The 25,358-nt window shown below is 61.5% G+C and overlaps 1 protein-coding gene across 1 annotated transcript; it reads right to left on the minus strand.

Annotated features, from left to right (window-relative positions):
* Window positions 1-14,522: 14,522 nt before the first annotated feature.
* LOC140709540 (uncharacterized) lies at window positions 14,523-18,817 on the minus strand. The gene is made up of 3 exons (XM_073008631.1): window positions 18,245-18,817; window positions 18,049-18,167; window positions 14,523-17,936 (listed from the first exon to the last, which is right to left on the minus strand). Exons 1-3 carry the CDS (start codon window positions 18,695-18,697, stop codon window positions 17,615-17,617), a joined length of 894 nt encoding a protein of 297 aa, XP_072864732.1. The 5' UTR covers window positions 18,698-18,817; the 3' UTR covers window positions 14,523-17,614.
* Between the last annotated feature and the right edge of the window lie 6,541 nt (window positions 18,818-25,358).

Here is a 25,358-nt window from a genome sequence, read left to right on the forward strand (position 1 = left end):
CTGGGGCATGGAGACGCCGGGGGAGGGCAGGAGCCGGGCCCGGAGAGGCCACCGTGGGGCCCGGCTTCAGGACGTTTGGGGCCTACAAAGGCCCCGGAGCGGGAGCTGGGCCGGAGGAGAGTCCAAACAGGTTGTCGAGAGGCCGGAGCTGGGCCTGCGGCCGCAGCCGGGAAAAGGAGGAACTGGGCCGGGAGGGGAGGCCGGGAGGTCGCAACTGGGCCTGGAGAGGCCGGCCTGTAAAAATTCGGGGCCTGGGGAGGCCGCCAAAAGGCAAAGGCTGGGCCTGGAAAGGCCGTTCCCCGTGACGAATGAGCTGGGCCTAATGAGGCCACCGGGAGGCAGGAGCGGGGCCCGGCGGAGCTGCCGAAAGGCAGGAAGAGCTCTGGCCTCGGGAGGCCGCAGTCAGGCGAGAGCTGGGCGTGGACAGTCCACTGTGAGGCAGAGGCTGGGCCCGTGCAGGCCTTCGCGAGGCAGGAGGCTGGGCCTGGCGAGGCCGACTGGAGGTCAAGTCCTGGGCCTGAGGAGGTCGCCCAGAGGCGTCATCGGGGCTGGGCCTCAAGAGGCCAGTGGCAGGCCGGAGGAGCTGGGCCTGGAGAGGCTGACCTGAGGAAGTCTGGCAGCTGGAGAGGGCGTGGAGAGGCAGGAGCTGGGCCGGCGGAGGCCGACTGGGCGACGAGTTGGGCCTGCAGGGGCCGCCGGGAGCGGGAGCGAGCCCTGGATAGGCCAAGTCGAGGCCAGCGTGGGCCTGCAGAGGCCGCCGGGAGGAGGAGCGGGCACTGGAGAGGCTGACCTGAGGAAGTCTGGCAGCTGGAGAGGCCGAGGAGAGGCAGGAGCTGGGCCGGCGGAAGGCGACTGGGCGACGAGCACGGCCTGCAGGGGCCGCCGGGAGCAGGAGCGAGCCCTGGAGAGGCCGAGTCGAGGACAGCCTGGGTCTGCAGAGTCCGCCGGGAGGAGGAGCTGGGCCTGGAGAGGCTGTCTGAAGGAAGTCTGGGGCATGGAGACGCCATTGGAGGGCAGGAGCCGGGCCCGGAGAGGCCACCGTGGGGCCCGGCTTCAGGACGTTTGGGGCCTACAAAGGCCGCGGAGAGGGAGCTGGGCCGGAGCCGAGTCCAAAGAGGTTGTCGTGAGGCCGGAGATCGGCCCGCGGCCGCAGCAGGAGCAGAACGAGCTGGGCCTGGACACGAGGCCGGGAGGCCGCAACTGGGCCTGGAGAGGCCGGACTGAGGAAGTTCGGGGCCTGGAGAGGCCGCCGAAAGGCAAAGGCTGGGCCTGGAGAGGCCGTTCCCCGTGACGAATGAGTTGGGCCTAATAGGGCCACGGGGAGTCGGGAGGAGAGCGTGGCGGAGCTGCCGAAAGGCAAGAGGAGCTCTGGCCTGGGGAGGCCGCAGTCAGGCGAGAGCTGGGCGTGGACAGTCCACTGTGAGGCAGAGGCTGGGCCCGTGCAGGCCTTCGCGAGGCAGGAGGCTGGGCCTGGCGAGGCCGACTGGAGGTCAAGTCCTGGGCCTGAGGAGGTCGCCCAGAGGCGTGATCGGGGCTGGGCCTCAAGAGGCCAGTGGCAGGCCGGAGGAGCTGGGCCTGGAGAGGCTGACCTGAGGAAGTCTGGCAGCTGGAGAGGGCGTGGAGAGGCAGGAGCTGGGCCGGCGGAGGCCGACTGGGCGACGAGTTGGGCCTGCAGGGGCCGCCGGGAGCGGGAGCGAGCCCTGGATAGGCCGAGTCGAGGCCAGCGTGGGCCTGCAGAGGCCGCCGGGAGGAGGAGCGGGCACTGGAGAGGCTGACCTGAGGAAGTCTGGCAGCTGGAGAGGCCGAGGAGAGGCAGGAGCTGGGCCGGCGGAAGGCGACTGGGCGACGAGCACGGCCTGCAGGGGCCGCCGGGAGCAGGAGCGAGCCCTGGAGAGGCCGAGTCGAGGACAGCCTGGGTCTGCAGAGTCTGCCGGGAGGAGGAGCTGGGCCTGGAGAGGCTGTCTGAAGGAAGTCTGGGGCATGGAGACGCCATTGGAGGGCAGGAGCCGGGCCCGGAGAGGCCACCGTGGGGCCCGGCTTCAGGACGTTTGGGGCCTACAAAGGCCGCGGAGAGGGAGCTGGGCCGGAGCCGAGTCCAAAGAGGTTGTCGTGAGGCCGGAGATCGGCCCGCGGCCGCAGCAGGAGCAGAACGAGCTGGGCCTGGACACGAGGCCGGGAGGCCGCAACTGGGCCTGGAGAGGCCGGACTGAGGAAGTTCGGGGCCTGGAGAGGCCGCCGAAAGGCAAAGGCTGGGCCTGGAGAGGCCGTTCCCCGTGACGAATGAGTTGGGCCTAATGAGGCCACCGGGAGTCGGGAGGAGAGCGTGGCGGAGCTGCCGAAAGGCAAGAGGAGCTCTGGCCTGGGGAGGCCGCAGTCAGGCGAGAGCTGGGCGTGGACAGTCCACTGTGAGGCAGAGGCTGGGCCCGTGCAGGCCTTCGCGAGGCAGGAGGCTGGGCCTGGCGAGGCCGACTGGAGGTCAAGTCCTGGGCCTGAGGAGGTCGCCCAGAGGCGTGATCGGGGCTGGGCCTCAAGAGGCCAGTGGCAGGCCGGAGGAGCTGGGCCTGGAGAGGCTGACCTGAGGAAGTCTGGCAGCTGGAGAGGGCGTGGAGAGGCAGGAGCTGGGCCGGCGGAGGCCGACTGGGCGACGAGTTGGGCCTGCAGGGGCCGCCGGGAGCGGGAGCGAGCCCTGGATAGGCCGAGTCGAGGCCAGCGTGGGCCTGCAGAGGCCGCCGGGAGGAGGAGCGGGCACTGGAGAGGCTGACCTGAGGAAGTCTGGCAGCTGGAGAGGCCGAGGAGAGGCAGGAGCTGGGCCGGCGGAAGGCGACTGGGCGACGAGCACGGCCTGCAGGGGCCGCCGGGAGCAGGAGCGAGCCCTGGAGAGGCCGAGTCGAGGACAGCCTGGGTCTGCAGAGTCCGCCTGGAGGAGGAGCTGGGCCTGGAGAGGCTGTCTGAAGGAAGTCTGGGGCATGGAGACGCCATTGGAGGGCAGGAGCCGGGCCCGTAGAGGCCACCGTGGGGCCCGGCTTCAGGACGTTTGGGGCCTACAAAGGCCACGGAGAGGGAGCTGGGCCGGAGCCGAGTCCAAAGAGGTTGTCGTGAGGCCGGAGATCGGCCCGCGGCCGCAGCAGGAGCAGAACGAGCTGGGCCTGGACACGAGGCCGGGAGGCCGCAACTGGGCCTGGAGAGGCCGGACTGAGGAAGTTCGGGGCCTGGAGAGGCCGCCGAAAGGCAAAGGCTGGGCCTGGAGAGGCCGTTCCCCGTGACGAATGAGTTGGGCCTAATGAGGCCACGGGGAGTCGGGAGGAGAGCGTGGCGGAGCTGCCGAAAGGCAAGAGGAGCTCTGGCCTGGGGAGGCCGCAGTCAGGCGAGAGCTGGGCGTGGACAGTCCACTGTGAGGCAGAGGCTGGGCCCGTGCAGGCCTTCGCGAGGCAGGAGGCTGGGCCTGGCGAGGCCGACTGGAGGTCAAGTCCTGGGCCTGAGGAGGTCGCCCAGAGGCGTGATCGGGGCTGGGCCTCAAGAGGCCAGTGGCAGGCCGGAGGAGCTGGGCCTGGAGAGGCTGACCTGAGGAAGTCTGGCAGCTGGAGAGGGCGTGGAGAGGCAGGAGCTGGGCCGGCGGAGGCCGACTGGGCGACGAGTTGGGCCTGCAGGGGCCGCCGGGAGCGGGAGCGAGCCCTGGATAGGCCGAGTCGAGGCCAGCGTGGGCCTGCAGAGGCCGCCGGGAGGAGGAGCGGGCACTGGAGAGGCTGACCTGAGGAAGTCTGGCAGCTGGAGAGGCCGAGGAGAGGCAGGAGCTGGGCCGGCGGAAGGCGACTGGGCGACGAGCACGGCCTGCAGGGGCCGCCGGGAGCAGGAGCGAGCCCTGGAGAGGCCGAGTCGAGGACAGCCTGGGTCTGCAGAGTCTGCCGGGAGGAGGAGCTGGGCCTGGAGAGGCTGTCTGAAGGAAGTCTGGGGCATGGAGACGCCATTGGAGGGCAGGAGCCGGGCCCGGAGAGGCCACCGTGGGGCCCGGCTTCAGGACGTTTGGGGCCTACAAAGGCCGCGGAGAGGGAGCTGGGCCGGAGCCGAGTCCAAAGAGGTTGTCGTGAGGCCGGAGATCGGCCCGCGGCCGCAGCAGGAGCAGAACGAGCTGGGCCTGGACACGAGGCCGGGAGGCCGCAACTGGGCCTGGAGAGGCCGGACTGAGGAAGTTCGGGGCCTGGAGAGGCCGCCGAAAGGCAAAGGCTGGGCCTGGAGAGGCCGTTCCCCGTGACGAATGAGTTGGGCCTAATGAGGCCACCGGGAGTCGGGAGGAGAGCGTGGCGGAGCTGCCGAAAGGCAAGAGGAGCTCTGGCCTGGGGAGGCCGCAGTCAGGCGAGAGCTGGGCGTGGACAGTCCACTGTGAGGCAGAGGCTGGGCCCGTGCAGGCCTTCGCGAGGCAGGAGGCTGGGCCTGGCGAGGCCGACTGGAGGTCAAGTCCTGGGCCTGAGGAGGTCGCCCAGAGGCGTGATCGGGGCTGGGCCTCAAGAGGCCAGTGGCAGGCCGGAGGAGCTGGGCCTGGAGAGGCTGACCTGAGGAAGTCTGGCAGCTGGAGAGGGCGTGGAGAGGCAGGAGCTGGGCCGGCGGAGGCCGACTGGGCGACGAGTTGGGCCTGCAGGGGCCGCCGGGAGCGGGAGCGAGCCCTGGATAGGCCGAGTCGAGGCCAGCGTGGGCCTGCAGAGGCCGCCGGGAGGAGGAGCGGGCACTGGAGAGGCTGACCTGAGGAAGTCTGGCAGCTGGAGAGGCCGAGGAGAGGCAGGAGCTGGGCCGGCGGAAGGCGACTGGGCGACGAGCACGGCCTGCAGGGGCCGCCGGGAGCAGGAGCGAGCCCTGGAGAGGCCGAGTCGAGGACAGCCTGGGTCTGCAGAGTCCGCCTGGAGGAGGAGCTGGGCCTGGAGAGGCTGTCTGAAGGAAGTCTGGGGCATGGAGACGCCATTGGAGGGCAGGAGCCGGGCCCGTAGAGGCCACCGTGGGGCCCGGCTTCAGGACGTTTGGGGCCTACAAAGGCCACGGAGAGGGAGCTGGGCCGGAGCCGAGTCCAAAGAGGTTGTCGTGAGGCCGGAGATCGGCCCGCGGCCGCAGCAGGAGCAGAACGAGCTGGGCCTGGACACGAGGCCGGGAGGCCGCAACTGGGCCTGGAGAGGCCGGACTGAGGAAGTTCGGGGCCTGGAGAGGCCGCCGAAAGGCAAAGGCTGGGCCTGGAGAGGCCGTTCCCCGTGACGAATGAGTTGGGCCTAATAGGGCCACGGGGAGTCGGGAGGAGAGCGTGGCGGAGCTGCCGAAAGGCAAGAGGAGCTCTGGCCTGGGGAGGCCGCAGTCAGGCGAGAGCTGGGCGTGGACAGTCCACTGTGAGGCAGAGGCTGGGCCCGTGCAGGCCTTCGCGAGGCAGGAGGCTGGGCCTGGCGAGGCCGACTGGAGGTCAAGTCCTGGGCCTGAGGAGGTCGCCCAGAGGCGTGATCGGGGCTGGGCCTCAAGAGGCCAGTGGCAGGCCGGAGGAGCTGGGCCTGGAGAGGCTGACCTGAGGAAGTCTGGCAGCTGGAGAGGGCGTGGAGAGGCAGGAGCTGGGCCGGCAGAGGCCGACTGGGCGACGAGTTGGGCCTGCAGGGGCCGCCGGGAGCGGGAGCGAGCCCTGGATAGGCCGAGTCGAGGCCAGCGTGGGCCTGCAGAGGCCGCCGGGAGGAGGAGCGGGCACTGGAGAGGCTGACCTGAGGAAGTCTGGCAGCTGGAGAGGCCGAGGAGAGGCAGGAGCTGGGCCGGCGGAAGGCGACTGGGCGACGAGCACGGCCTGCAGGGGCCGCCGGGAGCAGGAGCGAGCCCTGGAGAGGCCGAGTCGAGGACAGCCTGGGTCTGCAGAGTCCGCCGGGAGGAGGAGCTGGGCCTGGAGAGGCTGTCTGAAGGAAGTCTGGGGCATGGAGACGCCATTGGAGGGCAGGAGCCGGGCCCGGAGAGGCCACCGTGGGGCCCGGCTTCAGGACGTTTGGGGCCTACAAAGGCCGCGGAGAGGGAGCTGGGCCGGAGCCGAGTCCAAAGAGGTTGTCGTGAGGCCGGAGATCGGCCCGCGGCCGCAGCAGGAGCAGAACGAGCTGGGCCTGGACACGAGGCCGGGAGGCCGCAACTGGGCCTGGAGAGGCCGGACTGAGGAAGTTCGGGGCCTGGAGAGGCCGCCGAAAGGCAAAGGCTGGGCCTGGAGAGGCCGTTCCCCGTGACGAATGAGTTGCGCCTAATAGGGCCACGGGGAGTCGGGAGGAGAGCGTGGCGGAGCTGCCGAAAGGCAAGAGGAGCTCTGGCCTGGGGAGGCCGCAGTCAGGCGAGAGCTGGGCGTGGACAGTCCACTGTGAGGCAGAGGCTGGGCCCGTGCAGGCCTTCGCGAGGCAGGAGGCTGGGCCTGGCGAGGCCGACTGGAGGTCAAGTCCTGGGCCTGAGGAGGTCGCCCAGAGGCGTGATCGGGGCTGGGCCTCAAGAGGCCAGTGGCAGGCCAGAGGAGCTGGGCCTGGAGAGGCTGACCTGAGGAAGTCTGGCAGCTGGAGAGGGCGTGGAGAGGCAGGAGCTGGGCCGGCGGAGGCCGACTGGGCGACGAGTTGGGCCTGCAGGGGCCGCCGGGAGCGGGAGCGAGCCCTGGATAGGCCGAGTCGAGGCCAGCGTGGGCCTACAGAGGCCGCCGGGAGGAGGAGCGGGCACTGGAGAGGCTGACCTGAGGAAGTCTGGCAGCTGGAGAGGCCGAGGAGAGGCAGGAGCTGGGCCGGCGGAAGGCGACTGGGCGACGAGCACGGCCTGCAGGGGCCGCCGGGAGCAGGAGCGAGCCCTGGAGAGGCCGAGTCGAGGACAGCCTGGGTCTGCAGAGTCCGCCGGGAGGAGGAGCTGGGCCTGGAGAGGCTGTCTGAAGGAAGTCTGGGGCATGGAGACGCCATTGGAGGGCAGGAGCCGGGCCCGGAGAGGCCACCGTGGGGCCCGGCTTCAGGACGTTTGGGGCCTACAAAGGCCGCGGAGAGGGAGCTGGGCCGGAGCCGAGTCCAAAGAGGTTGTCGTGAGGCCGGAGATCGGCCCGCGGCCGCAGCAGGAGCAGAACGAGCTGGGCCTGGACACGAGGCCGGGAGGCCGCAACTGGGCCTGGAGAGGCCGGACTGAGGAAGTTCGGGGCCTGGAGAGGCCGCCGAAAGGCAAAGGCTGGGCCTGGAGAGGCCGTTCCCCGTGACGAATGAGTTGGGCCTAATAGGGCCACGGGGAGTCGGGAGGAGAGCGTGGCGGAGCTGCCGAAAGGCAAGAGGAGCTCTGGCCTGGGGAGGCCGCAGTCAGGCGAGAGCTGGGCGTGGACAGTCCACTGTGAGGCAGAGGCTGGGCCCGTGCAGGCCTTCGCGAGGCAGGAGGCTGGGCCTGGCGAGGCCGACTGGAGGTCAAGTCCTGGGCCTGAGGAGGTCGCCCAGAGGCGTGATCGGGGCTGGGCCTCAAGAGGCCAGTGGCAGGCCGGAGGAGCTGGGCCTGGAGAGGCTGACCTGAGGAAGTCTGGCAGCTGGAGAGGGAGTGGAGAGGCAGGAGCTGGGCCGGCGGAGGCCGACTGGGCGACGAGTTGGGCCTGCAGGGGCCGCCGGGAGCGGGAGCGAGCCCTGGATAGGCCGAGTCGAGGCCAGCGTGGGCCTGCAGAGGCCGCCGGGAGGAGGAGCGGGCACTGGAGAGGCTGACCTGAGGAAGTCTGGCAGCTGGAGAGGCCGAGGAGAGGCAGGAGCTGGGCCGGCGGAAGGCGACTGGGCGACGAGCACGGCCTGCAGGGGCCGCCGGGAGCAGGAGCGAGCCCTGGAGAGGCCGAGTCGAGGACAGCCTGGGTCTGCAGAGTCCGCCGGGAGGAGGAGCTGGGCCTGGAGAGGCTGTCTGAAGGAAGTCTGGGGCATGGAGACGCCATTGGAGGGCAGGAGCCGGGCCCGGAGAGGCCACCGTGGGGCGCGGCTTCAGGACGTTTGGGGCCTACAAAGGCCGCGGAGAGGGAGCTGGGCCGGAGCCGAGTCCAAAGAGGTTGTCGTGAGGCCGGAGATCGGCCCGCGGCCGCAGCAGGAGCAGAACGAGCTGGGCCTGGACACGAGGTCGGGAGGCCGCAACTGGGCCTGGAGAGGCCGCCGAAAGGCAAAGGCTGGGCCTGGAGAGGCCGTTCCCCGTGACGAATGAGTTGGGCCTAATAGGGCCACGGGGAGTCGGGAGGAGAGCGTGGCGGAGCTGCCGAAAGGCAAGAGGAGCTCTGGCCTGGGGAGGCCGCAGTCAGGCGAGAGCTGGGCGTGGACAGTCCACTGTGAGGCAGAGGCTGGGCCCGTGCAGGCCTTCGCGAGGCAGTAGGCTGGGCCTGGCGAGGCCGACTGGAGGTCAAGTCCTGGGCCTGAGGAGGTCGCCCAGAGGCGTGATCGGGACTGGGCCTCAAGAGGCCAGTGGCAGGCCGGAGGAGCTGGGCCTGGAGAGGCTGACCTGAGGAAGTCTGGCAGCTGGAGAGGGCGTGGAGAGGCAGGAGCTGGGCCGGCGGAGGCCGACTGGGCGACGAGTTGGGCCTGCAGGGGCCGCCGGGAGCGGGAGCGAGCCCTGGATAGGCCGAGTCGAGGCCAGCGTGGGCCTGCAGAGGCCGCCGGGAGGAGGAGCGGGCACTGGAGAGGCTGACCTGAGGAAGTCTGGCAGCTGGAGAGGCCGAGGAGAGGCAGGAGCTGGGCCGGCGGAAGGCGACTGGGCGACGAGCACGGCCTGCAGGGGCCGCCGGGAGCAGGAGCGAGCCCTGGAGAGGCCGAGTCGAGGACAGCCTGGGTCTGCAGAGTCCGCCGGGAGGAGGAGCTGGGCCTGGAGAGGCTGTCTGAAGGAAGTCTGGGGCATGGAGACGCCATTGGAGGGCAGGAGCCGGGCCCGGAGAGGCCACCGTGGGGCCCGGCTTCAGGACGTTTGGGGCCTACAAAGGCCGCGGAGAGGGAGCTGGGCCGGAGCCGAGTCCAAAGAGGTTGTCGTGAGGCCGGAGATCGGCCCGCGGCCGCAGCAGGAGCAGAACGAGCTGGGCCTGGACACGAGGCCGGGAGGCCGCAACTGGGCCTGGAGAGGCCGGACTGAGGAAGTTCGGGGCCTGGAGAGGCCGCCGAAAGGCAAAGGCTGGGCCTGGAGAGGCCGTTCCCCGTGACGAATGAGTTGGGCCTAATAGGGCCACGGGGAGTCGGGAGGAGAGCGTGGCGGAGCTGCCGAAAGGCAAGAGGAGCTCTGGCCTGGGGAGGCCGCAGTCAGGCGAGAGCTGGGCGTGGACAGTCCACTGTGAGGCAGAGGCTGGGCCCGTGCAGGCCTTCGCGAGGCAGGAGGCTGGGCCTGGCGAGGCCGACTGGAGGTCAAGTCCTGGGCCTGAGGAGGTCGCCCAGAGGCGTGATCGGGGCTGGGCCTCAAGAGGCCAGTGGCAGGCCGGAGGAGCTGGGCCTGGAGAGGCTGACCTGAGGAAGTCTGGCAGCTGGAGAGGGCGTGGAGAGGCAGGAGCTGGGCCGGCGGAGGCCGACTGGGCGACGAGTTGGGCCTGCAGGGGCCGCCGGGAGCGGGAGCGAGCCCTGGATAGGCCGAGTCGAGGCCAGCGTGGGCCTGCAGAGGCCGCCGGGAGGAGGAGCGGGCACTGGAGAGGCTGACCTGAGGAAGTCTGGCAGCTGGAGAGGCCGAGGAGAGGCAGGAGCTGGGCCGGCGGAAGGCGACTGGGCGACGAGCACGGCCTGCAGGGGCCGCCGGGAGCAGGAGCGAGCCCTGGAGAGGCCGAGTCGAGGACAGCCTGGGTCTGCAGAGTCCGCCGGGAGGAGGAACTGGGCCTGGAGAGGCTGTCTGAAGGAAGTCTGGGGCATGGAGACGCCATTGGAGGGCAGGAGCCGGGCCCGGAGAGGCCACCGTGGGGCCCGGCTTCAGGACGTTTGGGGCCTACAAAGGCCGCGGAGAGGGAGCTGGGCCGGAGCCGAGTCCAAAGAGGTTGTCGTGAGGCCGGAGATCGGCCCGCGGCCGCAGCAGGAGCAGAACGAGCTGGGCCTGGACACGAGGCCGGGAGGCCGCAACTGGGCCTGGAGAGGCCGGACTGAGGAAGTTCGGGGCCTGGAGAGGCCGCCGAAAGGCAAAGGCTGGGCCTGGAGAGGCCGTTCCCCGTGACGAATGAGTTGGGCCTAATGAGGCCACGGGGAGTCGGGAGGAGAGCGTGGCGGAGCTGCCGAAAGGCAAGAGGAGCTCTGGCCTGGGGAGGCCGCAGTCAGGCGAGAGCTGGGCGTGGACAGTCCACTGTGAGGCAGAGGCTGGGCCCGTGCAGGCCTTCGCGAGGCAGGAGGCTGGGCCTGGCGAGGCCGACTGGAGGTCAAGTCCTGGGCCTGAGGAGGTCGCCCAGAGGCGTGATCGGGGCTGGGCCTCAAGAGGCCAGTGGCAGGCCGGAGGAGCTGGGCCTGGAGAGGCTGACCTGAGGAAGTCTGGCAGCTGGAGAGGGCGTGGAGAGGCAGGAGCTGGGCCGGCGGAGGCCGACTGGGCGACGAGTTGGGCCTGCAGGGGCCGCCGGGAGCGGGAGCGAGCCCTGGATAGGCCGAGTCGAGGCCAGCGTGGGCCTGCAGAGGCCGCCGGGAGGAGGAGCGGGCACTGGAGAGGCTGACCTGAGGAAGTCTGGCAGCTGGAGAGGCCGAGGAGAGGCAGGAGCTGGGCCGGCGGAAGGCGACTGGGCGACGAGCACGGCCTGCAGGGGCCGCCGGGAGCAGGAGCGAGCCCTGGAGAGGCCGAGTCGAGGACAGCCTGGGTCTGCAGAGTCCGCCGGGAGGAGGAGCTGGGCCTGGAGAGGCTGTCTGAAGGAAGTCTGGGGCATGGAGACGCCATTGGAGGGCAGGAGCCGGGCCCGGAGAGGCCACCGTGGGGCCCGGCTTCAGGACGTTTGGGGCCTACAAAGGCCGCGGAGAGGGAGCTGGGCCGGAGCCGAGTCCAAAGAGGTTGTCGTGAGGCCGGAGATCGGCCCGCGGCCGCAGCAGGAGCAGAACGAGCTGGGCCTGGACACGAGGTCGGGAGGCCGCAACTGGGCCTGGAGAGGCCGCCGAAAGGCAAAGGCTGGGCCTGGAGAGGCCGTTCCCCGTGACGAATGAGTTGGGCCTAATGAGGCCACGGGGAGTCGGGAGGAGAGCGTGGCGGAGCTGCCGAAAGGCAAGAGGAGCTCTGGCCTGGGGAGGCCGCAGTCAGGCGAGAGCTGGGCGTGGACAGTCCACTGTGAGGCAGAGGCTGGGCCCGTGCAGGCCTTCGCGAGGCAGGAGGCTGGGCCTGGCGAGGCCGACTGGAGGTCAAGTCCTGGGCCTGAGGAGGTCGCCCAGAGGCGTGATCGGGGCTGGGCCTCAAGAGGCCAGTGGCAGGCCGGAGGAGCTGGGCCTGGAGAGGCTGACCTGAGGAAGTCTGGCAGCTGGAGAGGGCGTGGAGAGGCAGGAGCTGGGCCGGCAGAGGCCGACTGGGCGACGAGTTGGGCCTGCAGGGGCCGCCGGGAGCAGGAGCGAGCCCTGGATAGGCCGAGTCGAGGCCAGCGTGGGCCTGCAGAGGCCGCCGGGAGGAGGATCTGGGCCTGGAGAGGCTGGCTGGAGGAAGTCTGGGGCATGGAGACGCCGGGGGAGGGCAGGAGCCGCGCCCGGAGAGGCCACCGTGGGGCCCGGCTTCAGGATGTTTGGGGCCTACAAAGGCCCCGGAGCGGGAGCTGGGCCGGAGGAACGTCCAAACAGGTTGTCGAGAGGCCGGAGCTGGGCCTGCGGCCGCAGCCGGGAAAATGAGGAACTGGGACGGGAGGGGAGGCCGGGAGGTCGCAACTGGGCCTGGAGAGGCCGGCCTGTAAAAATTCGGGGCCTGGAGAGGCCGCCAAAAGGCAAAGGCTGGGCCTGGAAAGGCCGTTCCCCGTGACGAATGAGCCGGGCCTAATGAGGCCACCGGGAGGCAGGAGCGGGGCCCGGCGGAGCTGCCGAAAGGCAGGAAGAGCTCTGGCCTCTGGAGGCCGCAGTCAGGCGAGAGCTGGACGTGGAGAGTCCACTGTGAGGGAGAGGCTGGGCCTGTGCAGGCCTTCGGAGGGCAGGAGGCAGGGCCTGGCGAGGCCGACTTTAGGTCAAGTCTTGGGCCTGAGGAGGCCGCCCAGAGGCGTGAGTGGGGCTGGGCCTCAAGAGGCCAGTGGCAGGCCGGAGGAGCTGGGCCTGGAGAGGCTGACCTGAGGAAGTCTGGCAGCTGGAGAGGCAGCGGAGAGGCAGGAGCTGGGCTGGCGGAGGCCAACTGATCGACGAGTTGGGCCTGCAGGGGACGTCGGGCGTAGGAGCGAGCCCTGGAGATGCCGACTCGAGGCCAGCGTGGGCCTGCAGAGGCCGACGGGAGGAGGAGCTGCGCTTGGAGAGGCTGGCTGGAGGAAGTCTGGGGCATGGAGACGCCATCAGAGAGCGGGAGCCGGGTCCGGAGAGGCCACCGTGGGGCCCGGCTTCAGGAAGTTTGGGACTACAAAGTCCGCGGAGCGGGAGCTGGGCCGGATCCGGGTGCAAAGAGGTTGTCGTGAGGCCGGAGCTGGGCGTGCGGCCGCAGCCAGGAACAGGAGGAGCTCGGCCTGGACGGGAGGCCGGGAGGCCCCAACTGGGCCTGGAGAGGCCGGCCTGAGGAATTTCGGGGCCTGGAGAGGCCGCCAAAAGGCAAAGGCTGGGCCTGGAAAGGCCGTTCGCCGTGACGAACGAGCCGGGCCTAATGAGGCCCCCGGGATGCAGGAGCGGGAGCCGGCGGAGCTGCCGAAAGGCAGGAGGAGCTCTGGCCTGGGGAGGCCGCAGTCAGGCGAGAGCTGGGCGTGGAGAGTCCGCTGTGATGCAGAGGCTGGGCCTGTGCAGGCCCTCGGGAGGCAGGAGGCTGGGCCTGGCGAGGCCGACTGGAGGTCAAGTCCAGGGCCGGAGGTGGCCTCCCAGAGGCGTGAGCCGGTTAGGTCTCAAGAGGCCAGTGGCAGGCAGGAGGAGCTGGGCCTGGAGAGGCTGACCTGATCAAGTCTGGCAGCTGGAGAGGCCGCGGAGAGGCAGGAGCTGGGCCGGAGGAGGCCGACTGGGCGACGAGTTGGGTCTGCAGGGGCCGCCGGGAGCAGGAGCAAGCCCTGGAGAGGCCGACTCGAGGCCAGCGTGGACCTGCAGAGGCCGACGGGAGGAGGAGCTGGGCCTGGAGAGGCTGGCTGGAGGAAGTCTGGGGCATGGAGACGCCGGGGGAGGGCAGGAGCCGGGCCCGGAGAGGCCACCGTGGGGCCCGGCTTCAGGACGTTTGGGGCCTACAAAGGCCCCGGAGCGGGAGCTGGGCCGGAGGAGAGTCCAAACAGGTTGTCGAGAGGCCGGAGCTGGGCCTGCGGCCGCAGCCGGGAAAAGGAGGAACTGGGCCGGGAGGGGAGGCCGGGAGGTCGCAACTGGGCCTGGAGAGGCCGGCCTGTAAAAATTCGGGGCCTGGGGAGGCCGCCAAAAGGCAAAGGCTGGGCCTGGAAAGGCCGTTCCCCGTGACGAATGAGCTGGGCCTAATGAGGCCACCGGGAGGCAGGAGCGGGGCCCGGCGGAGCTGCCGAAAGGCAGGAAGAGCTCTGGCCTCGGGAGGCCGCAGTCAGGCGAGAGCTGGGCGTGGAGAGTCTGCTGTGATGCAGAGGCTGGGCCTGTGCAGGCCCTCGGGAGGCAGGAGGCTGGGCCTGGCGAGGCCGACTGGAGATAAACTCCGGGGCCTGAGGAGGCCACCCAGAGGCGTGAGCAGGGCTGGGTCTCAAGAGGCCAGTGGCAGGCAGGAGGAACTGGGCCTGGAGAGGCTGACCTGAGAAAGTCTGGCAGCTGGAGAGGCCGCGGAGAGGCAGGAGCTGGGCCGGCGGAGGCGGACTGGGCGATGAGTTGGGCCTGCAGGGGCCGCCGGGAGCAGGAGCGATCCTTGGAGAGGCCGACTCGAGGCCAGCGTGCGCCTGCAGAGGCCGCTGGGAGGAGGAGCTGGGCCTGGAAAGGCCTACTGGAGCAAGTTCGGGGCCTGGAGAGGGTACAAAGCTGCAAAGGCCCACCCCGAAAGGCCGCCCTGGGCCATGGGCCTGGCGTCTTTTAGAGGCCACCAGGAGGTAGGAGCCGGGTTGGCAGAGGTCGCCGAAAGGCAGGGGCGTGGCCCGAGGGGGCCACGGCACGGCAAGAGGTGGTCCTGGAGGGCCCACTGTCAGGCAGAGACGGGGCCTTTAGAGGCCGCCTACAGGCAGGAGCTGGGCCTGGAGAGGCCGCGACAGGCACGAGCCGTGTGAGGGAGGACCTTGGCCTGGAGAAGCCAGTGGGAGGCAGGAGCTGACACCTGCGAGGCAAGCTGCCAGAAGCCTGACCTGGGCCTAAACAGGCCACCGCGGAGATAGGAGCTGAGCCTGTCAAGGCTGCTGGGAGCCAGGCAGGAATGTGACCCCGGGGAGGCTCCGTGAGGCGCGAGCTGGGCCTGGAGAAGCCCCGGGGAGGCAGGAACGGGGCCTGCAGAGGCTGTTTTCGGGCGACAGCTGGGTCCGTGCAGGCCAGCGGGAGGCAGGAGGTGGGCCCAAAGAGCTTCATGGGAGAAAGTTCTGGGCCTACAAAGGCTGACAACAGCTGGGCAGGAGCTGCGCCCAAAGAGGCTGTTGCTTTCAAGGCGGGAGTTGGGTCTGTGGAGGCCGCAGCAGGGAGGAGGAAGAGCTCGGCGTGGCAGCAACTCGGGAGGCCGAAACTGGGTCTGGAGCGGCCGGCCTGAGGAAGTTCTCGGCCTGAAGAGGCCGCCAGAAGGCAAAGAGTGGGCCTGTAAAGGCCGTTCCCGGAGAGGAATGAGCTGGGCCTAAAGTGGCCACTGGGAGGCAGGAGCGGCGCCTGTCGAAGCTGTCGAAAGGCAGGAGCAGCTCTGGACTGCGGAGGCCAAAAGAGCTTGATTGGAGACAGTATCTAGCCTACAGACGCTGGTAGAATATGTGCAAGAGCAGAGACAAAAGTTGTGTTTTGAGAGGCAGGAGTTGGGCCTGTATATGCAGCCGGGGGAAGACCTTGGCCTGTGGAGGTTGCCATGAGGCAGAGGCTGGGCCTGCAGAGGTCGTCGGGAGGCAGTAACTAGACCTGGACGGGCCAATTTCGGGATGGTTTCGGCCTGCAGAGGCCCCCATGTGGCTGGAGTTTGGCCTGGTGAGCTTGCGTTGAGGAAGTTTTGGGCCTATATAGGCCGTCAGGAGCTTGGCAAGAGGAACGTCCACAGAGGTTGTTGTCTGGTTGGAATTGAGCGTATAAACACAGCCGGGAAGATGACCTGGGCCAGGAGAGACCACCATGTGGCAGCAAATGGGTCTGGAGAGTCCGATTTGAGAACGTTCTGGGCTTCGGGAAGCCATCAACAGGGAAAAACTGGGCCTGTAAAATCCATTATGTAGAATGAACTGGTCTTAAAGAGGCCACTGGGAGGCAGGAGTTGGGCCTGGAGAGGCTGACTTGAGGCAGTTGTGCACCTGGAGAGTCTACTTAGAGGCAAGAGCCGGGCCTAGAGAGGCTGACGTGAGGTCAATTTTAGCCTGCAGAAGCCACCAGAAGACAGGAGTTGGTCCTGGAGAGGCCAAATTGAGGACAATTTGGCTGCTGGGAGGAAGAGCTGGGCCTGGAGAGACCGACTGGAGTAATTTGAGGGCATGGAGACGATGCACAAAAGCAAACACTTGGCCTGGAAAGTCTGCTGTGAGGCATTAGCTTGACCTACACAGCACTGGGAGGCAGGACCTGGGCCTGCAGAGGCTGACTTCAGGATGATTTGGGCCTGCAGAGGCCTTTGGGAGGAAGATCTTGGCCTGGACAGGCTGAATGGAGGAAGTTTTGGGCCTGGAGTATGCGTCAAAAAGCAAAAGTTAAGATAGAAAAGGCCACTGGGAGATGTGAGCTTGGCCTACAGAGGCCATTGTGAGGCAGGAGCTTCACCTGAGGAGGCCATGATCAGGTGGGCCTGGAAGGGCCACTGTGTGGTAGAGTTTGGGCCTGTGTAGGCTGATGTGAGGTAGGAGCTGGGTTGGGAGAGGGCAACTTTTAGAGAACTGGGGCCTGCAGAGGCTGCCAGGAGGCAAGAGCTATGCCTGGAGAGTCCACCTTTTGGCATGAGCTGGGCCTAAAGGGGCCATTGTGAGGCAGCAGCTGGACTTGTCAAGACTGCTGGGAGACAGGCAGATTTGTGGCCTTGGGAAGCTGCCGTGAGGCAAATGCTGTTTTTGGAGGATTCCGTGAGGCAGGGAGAAACTTGGCTTTTTATAGCTGCCATGAGGGAATAGTTTAATTGCTGAGGCTGCCGGGAGGCCGAAGGTGGGCCTGGAAAGCTTTACTTTAAGAAGTCTGTGGCCTACAGAGGCTGCCAGCAGCTCGGTAGGAGTTGGGCCAAAGGAAGTTGTTTTGAGGCAGGAAATGGGCCTGTAGATGCAGCCAGGAGAATGAACTCGTCCCAGAGATGCCGAGTTGAGGATATTCTGGGCCTGGACAGGCTGCAAAAGGCAAAAATCTGTGCCTGGAAAAGTCGCTATGGGGCATGAGCTTGGCCTAAAGAGGCCATTGCAAGGCAGGAGATGGCCCTGTAGAAGCTGCCGAAAGGCAGGATCTTCACCTGAGGATGCCACATTAAGACATGATCTGGGTCTGGAGGGTCCACTGTGAGGCAGAGGCTGGCCTGTAGAGTACAACAGTATACAGAAGGTGGGCCTAAAAAGACTGATTTGAGGAAGTTTTGGGCTTCAAGAGTCAGTCAGAAGGCAGGCACTGGGCCTGGATATGGCCTGACAGCCAGGAGTTGGGCCTAAACAGGCCAGTGTGAGGGAGCAGCTGTGCCTGTTGAGGCTGCTGGCAGGCAGTCAGAAACTTGGCCTGGGGCAGCTGCCATGAGGCAAGAGCTGGGCCTGGAGAGGCTGCCAAGATGCAGGAGCTAGGCCTGGAGAGGCCAGTGTGAGGCAAGAGACCAGCCTGTAGAGGCCGACCTGAGGAAGATTTTGGCCTGGAGAGACTGTCGGGGGCAGGAGCTGGGCCTTTCGAGCCTGCTGGGAGACAGGCAGGAACTTGGCCGAGGACGGACTCCGTTAAGCAAGAGCTGAGCCTGGAGAGGCCATGGTCACGCAGGAGCTGGACCTATTTAAGCTGCTGGGAGGAAGGTTGTGCTAGAGAACGTGATGTGAGAAAGCTTTGGGCCTATAAAGGCTGCCAGGAGCTGGGCAAGAGCTGAGCTGAAAGAGGTTGTTGTGACGTAGGAGATGGGCCTGGAGATGCAGCCGGGAGGAAGAGTTGAGCCTGGAGAGGCCCACTTGAGGAAGGCCTGGAGAGGCCCACTTGAGGAAGTTCTGGGCCTGGAGATGCTGCCAACAGGCAAAAGCTGAGCCAGAATGGCCGCTGTGAGGCATGACCTTGCTCTAGAGAGGTCATTGAGAGGCAGGAGCTGGGCCTGCAGAGGCTGCTGAAAGGCAGGAGCTTGGCCTAGGTGGCCAGGAAAGTCTCCTGTGAGGCAGAGGTTGAGCCTATAGAGGCTGACGGGAGGCAAGAATTGGGCCTGGGATGGCGGACCTGAGAAAGTTCTTGGTCTAGAGAAGCTGCCAGGATGCAGGAACTGGGCCTGGAGAGGCCTGGAGAGGCCACCAAGGCATGAGCCGTGCCTAAAGAGGCCAATGTTGGGCAAGAGCTGAGACTGGAGAGGCTGACTTGAGGAAGTTTCGGGCACGGACAGCCTGTTGGGGGGCAGGACCTGGGCCTCGACAGGCCACAGTGAGGCATGAGCTGGGCCTAACGAGGTTAGTGTGAGGCAGGATCTGGGCCTGTCGAGCTGGCCGGGAGGCAGGTAGGAGCTTGTTTGGGGAACATGTCCGTGAGGCAAAAGGTGGGCCTGGAGAGGCCATTGTTACGGAGGAGCTGGGCCTTTCCAGGCCATTGGGAGGCAGAGGGTGGGCCTGGAAAGCTTGACTTGAGGCACTTTTGGGCCTTCAAAGCCCACCAGGAACTGGGCAGGAGCTGAGCCAAAAGAGGTTGTTTTGAGGCAGGAGTTGGGCCTCCAGGCACAGCCAGAAGTAAAAGCGCAGCCTGTAGAGGTCACCTGGGGGCAGCAGTTGGGCCTGGAGAGGCCAACGAAACAGGAGCGGGGCCTTGAGAGGCCGACTTGTAGACATTTTGGGCCTGGATTTTGTGGCCTGGACTTGAGGACATTCGGGCCTCCTGCAAAGAGGCAGGAGCTGGGACTAAAGAGGCCATTGTAAGGCAGGAGCTGGGCCTGTACAGGCTGCCGGGAGTCAGAAGATGGGCCTCATGAGGCCACTGTAAAACAGGAGCTGGGTCTCGGAAGGTGGCCGTGAGGCAAAAGCTGGCCCTTGGGAGGGCAATGAGAGGCAGGAGCTGTGTCTGGTGAGGTCGACTTGAGAAAGTTCTGGACCTGGAGAGAAGACTGGGAGGCAGGAGCTGGCTCTAAAGAGGCCGTGGTAACGATGGAGCTGGGCCTGTGGAGGCTGTTGTGAGGCAGTAGCCTTATCTGTGGAGACTGCCGTGAGGTAGGGTACAGGCCTAAATAGACCATTGTGAGTCATGAGCTTGGTCTGTAGAGGCCGACTGGAGAAAGTTCGGGGCCTGGAGAGGCTGCAGAGGCTGCCAGGAGGCAAGACCTGGGCCAAAAGATCCAACCCTGTTACATTTATTAGGTACTTTATTTCCATTATTAAATTGTGATATATAGTAATTATAGAACTCACCATAATGTAGAATCAGTGGGCATGTTAAGCTTGTTTTCCTGCGACTAGATGGTCCCATCTGAGCGTGACGGGAGAAAGGGACGGATCATTAGGCATTAGATTCTCATAGGGACAGCAAAACCTAGATGCCTCACATGCACGGTTCACAACAGGGTGCGTGCTCCTATGAGAATCTAATGCTGCTGCTGACCTGAGAGAAGGTGGAGCTCAGGCTCCGGGAATGTGAGCAAAGGGGAGTGGCTGTAAATACAGATGAAGCTTCCCTCACTCGACACCACTCACCTCCTGTTGTGTGGCTCCTTACAGCTCCATGGCTCAGGGGTTGGGGACCCCTGCTCAAGTGCATCCACAAGGACCCTTCCCACACCAGTCTTCATAGCGGTCCTGTGCAGCAACCACTTAGCTCCCAAGGCATGTGCCTCAGTTGGCATTTCATCACAATCAACAGTAAGTGGTAGCTTGAGTCACTGTGAGGTCACTTAGCGGAAATCACCAGCATCCCATTTCCCATTGGCAAGGAGCTCAGCACTGTCCCTTGGAAAATCAAACCTATGCCCAAATCCCATCTGTGTGAGTTTATCTCCTGGGACCCTTCCGAGTATATTAGTCAGAGTCCAATCAGGAGACATAAACCACTCAAAAGTTTAAAGTGGTCAAATTTAATCCAGAGAATTATTCATTGTAACAGGGGAACAGCATAATGAGAGATTGGCTAGCACACAGTGAAGAGAACTCTAGAGAAATCAGGACTAGCCCAGGCCAGGCACGGTGGCTCATACCCAAAATTCCAGCAATTTGAGAAGCTAACACAGGAGGACTGCTTAAGGCCAGGAGCTAGAGACTGGTCTGGACAACACAGTGAGACCCTGTCTCTATTCAAAAAAAGAAAAAACTTAGCTGGGAGTGGTGGTGCACACTTGTAGTCTCAGCTACTCAGGAAGCTGAAGTTTGAGCCTGGGAGATCAAGGCTGCAGTGAGTCATGATTATGCCACTACAGTCAAGCCTGGGTGACAGAGCAAGACCCTGTCTCAAAGAACAAAACAACAACAACCGTTTACAGACAGAAAGGAAATAGAGCTAATAAGCTAAGGAAAGATGTAGAAATGTGACAAGTAAAGTAATATGAGGTCTTTTACCAATTTAAAATAAACAAAAAATGACATTAAATTATAAGACCCTGTGCTGGCAAAGATGCAGTGAAATGGGCACTTTCTTATACTATGAGGGGTGTTTAAATTGTATATAAGCCTTCCAGGGTAAAGCTTGACAATTTTTTAAAATAATAGAGACAGGGTCTCACCATACTGCCAAACTGCCTCCTCCAACTCTTGGCATCAAACAATCCTCCTGTCTTAGCCTCCCAAAGTGCTGAGATTATAGCTGGGAGACACCCAAAACCTTGTCAATTTACATCAAGGGTAATGAGAATGTCCATTCACCATGACTCACAGTAATCTTACTTCTGCAAATACCTTGGGGAGACAATTCAATCTAAACAAAGGTCATCTGCACAAACAGTGAAAATCTGGGAGTAACGGAAGACAGAGTGGTTAAGTGAAATAAGAAACAGTTATAAGAAATTAAACCATGGTATTAACAGGCAACTGGTAAAAGGTCAGTTGATGTTAGCTGCTACTTTTTTGTTGTTTTGAGACAGGGTCTCACTCTGTCACCCAGGCTGGAGTGCAGAGGCCTGATCATGACTCACTGCAGTCTCAGCCTCCCTGGGCTCAAGCAATCCTCCCACCTCAGCCTCCCAAGTAGCTGGGACTACAGGAACATGCCACCACACTAGGCTAATTCATGTATTTTTCTGTAGGGATGGTGACTCCCTTTGTTTCCAAGGCCTGTCTCAAACTCTTGGCCTCAAGCCATCCTCCTGCCTCAGCCTCCCAAAGTGTTGTGATTACTGGTGTAAGCCACCACACCTGGCCAGCTGCTACTTTTATCAATATTATTATTACTCCACTCAGTTAAAAATTCTTATTTTCAAGGCTATGTAACAGTATGTGTCCTACAGCATAACTGTAAAAACATATACAGTCGTCCCTCAGTATACAGACAGAATTAGTTCCAGCCCCCCATCTCTGCATATACCAAAATCCATGCTTACTCACGTTTCGCTGTCACCCCTCTGGAACCCACGTATAGGAAAATTCCAAATATTAGTTGGGCATAGTGGCAAGCACCTATAGTCTCAGCCACGTGGGAGGCTGAGACGGGAGGATTGCTTGAGCCTGGGAGGTTGAGGCTGCAGTCAACTGTGATAGTACTACTACACTCCAGACTGGACAACAGAACGAGACTCTGTCTCAGAAAAAAACAAAATAAAACAAAACAGGTTAGAAATTGTAATGAGGCCTGTTGGGCAAAATTCCATATAAGCAAAGTATAAATTAATAAAGCAAATGGCGATAAATTAGTATGACTGACTTTCTGGAGTTCCTGACAATAAAGGTAAGAAAAATGCAAAACACAGAGACAGAGGGTAAAAGAAATTAAGAAAGCATTCAACATGTTTAAGAGGAAGACACTGGCCATGTTTGTGCAGCAGCAGTATGTCACGATATGACATACCTTGGAGAGAAGTTAACAGATAAGGAAGTTCATAAAAATGATCAGAGAAGCAAAATACTGATAGTAATACTCCAGTAAACCACAAAATTTCCATAACTCATGTCAGCAAAGTGGGAATATTGTACAGTGTGTATTGACGTTCCTATACAACACTGTTTATTTGCCTTATGTTTGCAAGGAATGTATATACTAAAAGTTTTTGCTGTGAAAAGAATATGTGTAAGTCATTTGAACTTATTCTTCTGTTTTTCTATTTTTATCTTCCTGCCATCATCCTACAGCCTTACTTTAGAAATGTTTTATTTGTTTAGAAAATTGAAGAAGTGCTCATTGTGGCAGCTCATACTTCTAGGATGGGAGGCAGGGGTGAAAGGGTTACTTAAGGCCAGGAGTTTGACACCAGCCAGGCCAACAAAGTGAGACCCCATGTCCACAAAACAATTTAAAAATTAGCCAAGTGTCGTCATGTATACCTATAGTCCCAGCTACTCAGGAGGCTCAGACAGGAGGATCCTTAGCCCAGAAGTTCAAGACTGCAGTAAGTTGTGATAGTACTACTGTACTCCAGCCTGGGTGACAGGGTGAGACCTCATCTCCTAAAATAAAAAACAAAGAAAAAAAATAGTTCAAGTAGCAAGTTGTATGTGGCTTATTCTGAATATTTCTAAACTAGAAGTTCTCAATCTTTTGGGGTCTAGGATGTCTTTACATTTTTTAACTTTATTAAAGACCTCTAAGACTATTTCTTTATATAAACAATTATATTAAAACTAGAAAACACAAAATTTTAAAAATATTCATCACATATTAATAAAGTCATTACATGTTGATACAAGATTCTTAAAATATTTAACATTCTTTACATATTAATAATAAAACCATTACATGTTGATATAATACTCGCTCTTTCGCCCAGGCTGGAGTGAAGTGGCATAATCTCAGCTCACTGCAACCTCCGCCTCCCGGGCTCAAGCGATTCTCCTACCTCAGCCTCCCAAGTAGCCGGGATCACAGGCACCCACTACCATGCCCGGCTAATTATTGTATTTTGTCAGTAGAGACAGGGTTTAGCCATGTTGGCAAGGCTGGTCTTGAACTCTTGACCTCAGGTGATCCACCCGCCTGGGTCTCCTGAAGTGCTGGGATTACAGGCGTGAGCTACCGCGGCCACCCTGATTAACAAATGCTTAAAACACTGATTAGTCAGGCAACAACACAGGGCAGGGGTCTCCTCATTCCCAGCGACGCAAACCCTACTGCATGGCTCAGGGTTTGCAAGGGTTGTAGAGCTGAAAGGCTCTGACTTGAGATTTCATTATTGTATTTGTACTGTGATACAGGTTCTGCTCTGTCACCCAGACTAGAGTGCAGCTGTGCACTTACAGCTCACTGCAGCCTCAACCTCCTGGGTTCAAGCCATCTCCCTTCCTCAGCTCCCCAGCAGCTGGTACTACAGTTGAGTGCCACCATGCCTGGCTATTTTTTAAATTTTTTTGTAGAGTGAGGGTCTTGTTATGTTGCCCAAGCTGGCCTCAAACTCCTGACCTCAAGAGATCTGCCCACCTCAGCCTCCTGAGTAGCTGAAACTACAAGTACACATCACCATGCCTAGCTACATTTATTTAATTTTGAAAAATATTTTTGTAAAGAGCAGATCTTGCTGTGTTGCCCAGGCTGGTCTTGAACTCCTGCCCTTAAAAGATACTCCCATCTCTGCTTCCCAAACAGCTGGGACTACAGACATGAGCCACTGCAATGAACTTGAAGAGATTTCTTTAACCTAGCATCCTGTACTTGCTAGGATTGGGAAAGGCAGTAGTGTTTTTTTAAATTACTTAATAATTCAGTAAGAATCAAACTCAACCTTGACCTCTGCCTTCTCTCACATCCAGTCTGTTAGGAGATCCTGTTGACTGTCTTCAACACACACTACAGATCCCCACCCAGCAACTCCCTGGCCGCCTCCCCTACTTCTCCCCTCTGACCACCTCTCAACACCACCATGACCCTGGCCAGGACCAAAATCATCTCCTGCCTGGATGTTGCCATAACTTGGCCCCCATGCTTCTACCCAAATCTTCCCAGAGTCTTTCTGAACTCAGCAGCCAGAGAATGCTTTTAAACCGGAAGACAGATCATGTCGCCTCTCTGCTTAGAACCCTCCTGCAGTTCCCATCTGAGTCAGTGTCAAAGCCAAAGCCCCAGCAATAACCTCCCAGGGCTTACATGATCTGTACTGATCCCCACCCAGCAACTCCCTGGCCCCCTCCCGTAATTCTCTCCCTCTCTCCTTCTGCTCCACTGGCCTCCTTCCAGAGCCTCAGACACACCTCGGACACTTTATTCTGTTGTTTCTGCCTACAATCCTCTTCCCTCAGCACCTTGGCCAGCTCCTTCCCCTCCTTCAAGTCTTTGCTCAATTTTCACTTAGAAGGCTACCCCTGACCATAATATTTAACATTGCCATCTGTCCCCATGCCCACCATGCTCATTTCTTCTTTACTTTCTGCCTTCTTTTTTTCAAGATCTGTCAACAAGGTTGGAGTGCACTGACACAATCACAGCTCACTGCAACCTCAAATTTCCAGGCTCAAGCAATCTTCCCACCTCAGCCTCCCGAGTAGCTGGGACTACAGGTTCATGCCATCGTGCCTGGCTAATGTTTTTAGTATTTTATTTTATTTTATTTTGAGACAGTTTTACTCTTCTTGCCCAGGCTGGAGTGCAATGGTGGAATCCCGGCTCACTGCCACCTCCACCTCCCAGATTCATGTGATTCTCCTGCCTCAGCCTCCCAAGTAGCTGGGATTACAGGTGCGTGCCACCATGCCCAGCTAATTTGTGTATTTTTAGTAGAGACAGGGTTTCACAATGTGGCCAGGCTGCTCTCGAACTCCTGACCTCAGGTGATCTGCCCACTTCAGTCTCCCAAAGTGCTGGAATTACATGCGTGAGCCACCATGCCTAGCCAATGTTTTCATTTTTTGTAAAGACAGGGTCTTACTCTGTTGCCCAGGCTGGTCTTGAACTCCTGGCCTCAAGTAATCCTCCTGCCTAAATTCCTAAAGTGCTGGGATTACTGGCATAAGCCATCATGCCTGGCTTCATGTTCATTTCTTCTTGCTGCTGCAATGTAGTTTGCAGTTTTCTACATTCAGTGGCTTAAAACACCACAAATGTACCATCTTACAGTTCTGGGGGCCAGAAACACAAACTAGGTCTATTAAGGCTAAAGTCAAGGTGTCAGCAGGGCTGCATTCCTTCTGGAGACTCTAAAGTGTTCCCCTGGCTTTTTCAGCTTCTAGAAGCCACTGCCATTCCTTGGATCATGGCCCCTGACTTCATCTTCAAAGCCAGAAGTGAAGCATCTTCAAATCTCCCTCTCTTACCTCTGCTTCCATCACCACATCTACTGCTTCACTTCTGAATCTCCTACCCTCTTTCTTTTATAAAGACCCTGCGATTGCTGGGCATGGTGGCTACCACCCATAATCCCAACACTTTGGGAGGTCAAGGCAGGAGGAACACTTGAGGCCTGAAGTTTGAAACTAGCATGAACAACATAGTGAGACCCACCTCTAGAAAAAAATAAAAATAAATATTAGCCCGACATGGTGGTGTGTGCCTGTAGTCCCAGCTACTTGATAAGCTGAGGTGAGACAATCGATTTAGCCCAGGAGTTTGAGATCAGCCTGGGTGACATAAACTAAATCCCATCTCTACAAGGATGAGGTGGGAGCATCACTTGAGCCCAGGAATTTGTGGCCAGCCTGGGCAACACAACAAAACCCCATCTGGCCAACATGGCCAACCTGGCCAACATGGTGAAACTCTGACTACAAAAATGAGCTGGGCATGGGTGACATGCATGTGTAGTCCCAGCTACTTCGGAGGCTGAGGTGGGAGGATCGCTTGATCAGGAGGTCAAAGCTATAATAAACTATGATACATCATCGCACCCCAGCCTGGATGACACAGGGAGATTTTGTCTCAAAAAAAAAAAAGAAAAGAAATATAGCACACCAGCCTGGGCAACAAAATAAGACCGTTTCTCTCAGAAAAAAAGAAAATAAACTGTTTCTCTGA

Source organism: Chlorocebus sabaeus, chromosome 21 (assembly GCF_047675955.1).
Source record: "Chlorocebus sabaeus isolate Y175 chromosome 21, mChlSab1.0.hap1, whole genome shotgun sequence".
Lineage (NCBI taxonomy): Eukaryota > Metazoa > Chordata > Mammalia > Primates > Cercopithecidae > Chlorocebus > Chlorocebus sabaeus.

Coding starts and splice junctions, on each gene's coding strand:
- LOC140709540 (XM_073008631.1), bottom strand. CDS start 18,697: ATGGTGAGTTCTATAATTACTATATATCACAATTTAATAATGGAAATA. Junction 18,168..18,244: donor GCCTCATGAGGCCCATCTTC/TGACTCCCGGCA, acceptor GCCTCTTTGCAG/GAGGCCCGAATGTCCTCAAG. Junction 17,937..18,048: donor GGCCCAACTGCTGCCCCCAG/GTGACCTCTACA, acceptor TGGGCTTTGAAG/GCCCAAAAGTGCCTCAAGTC.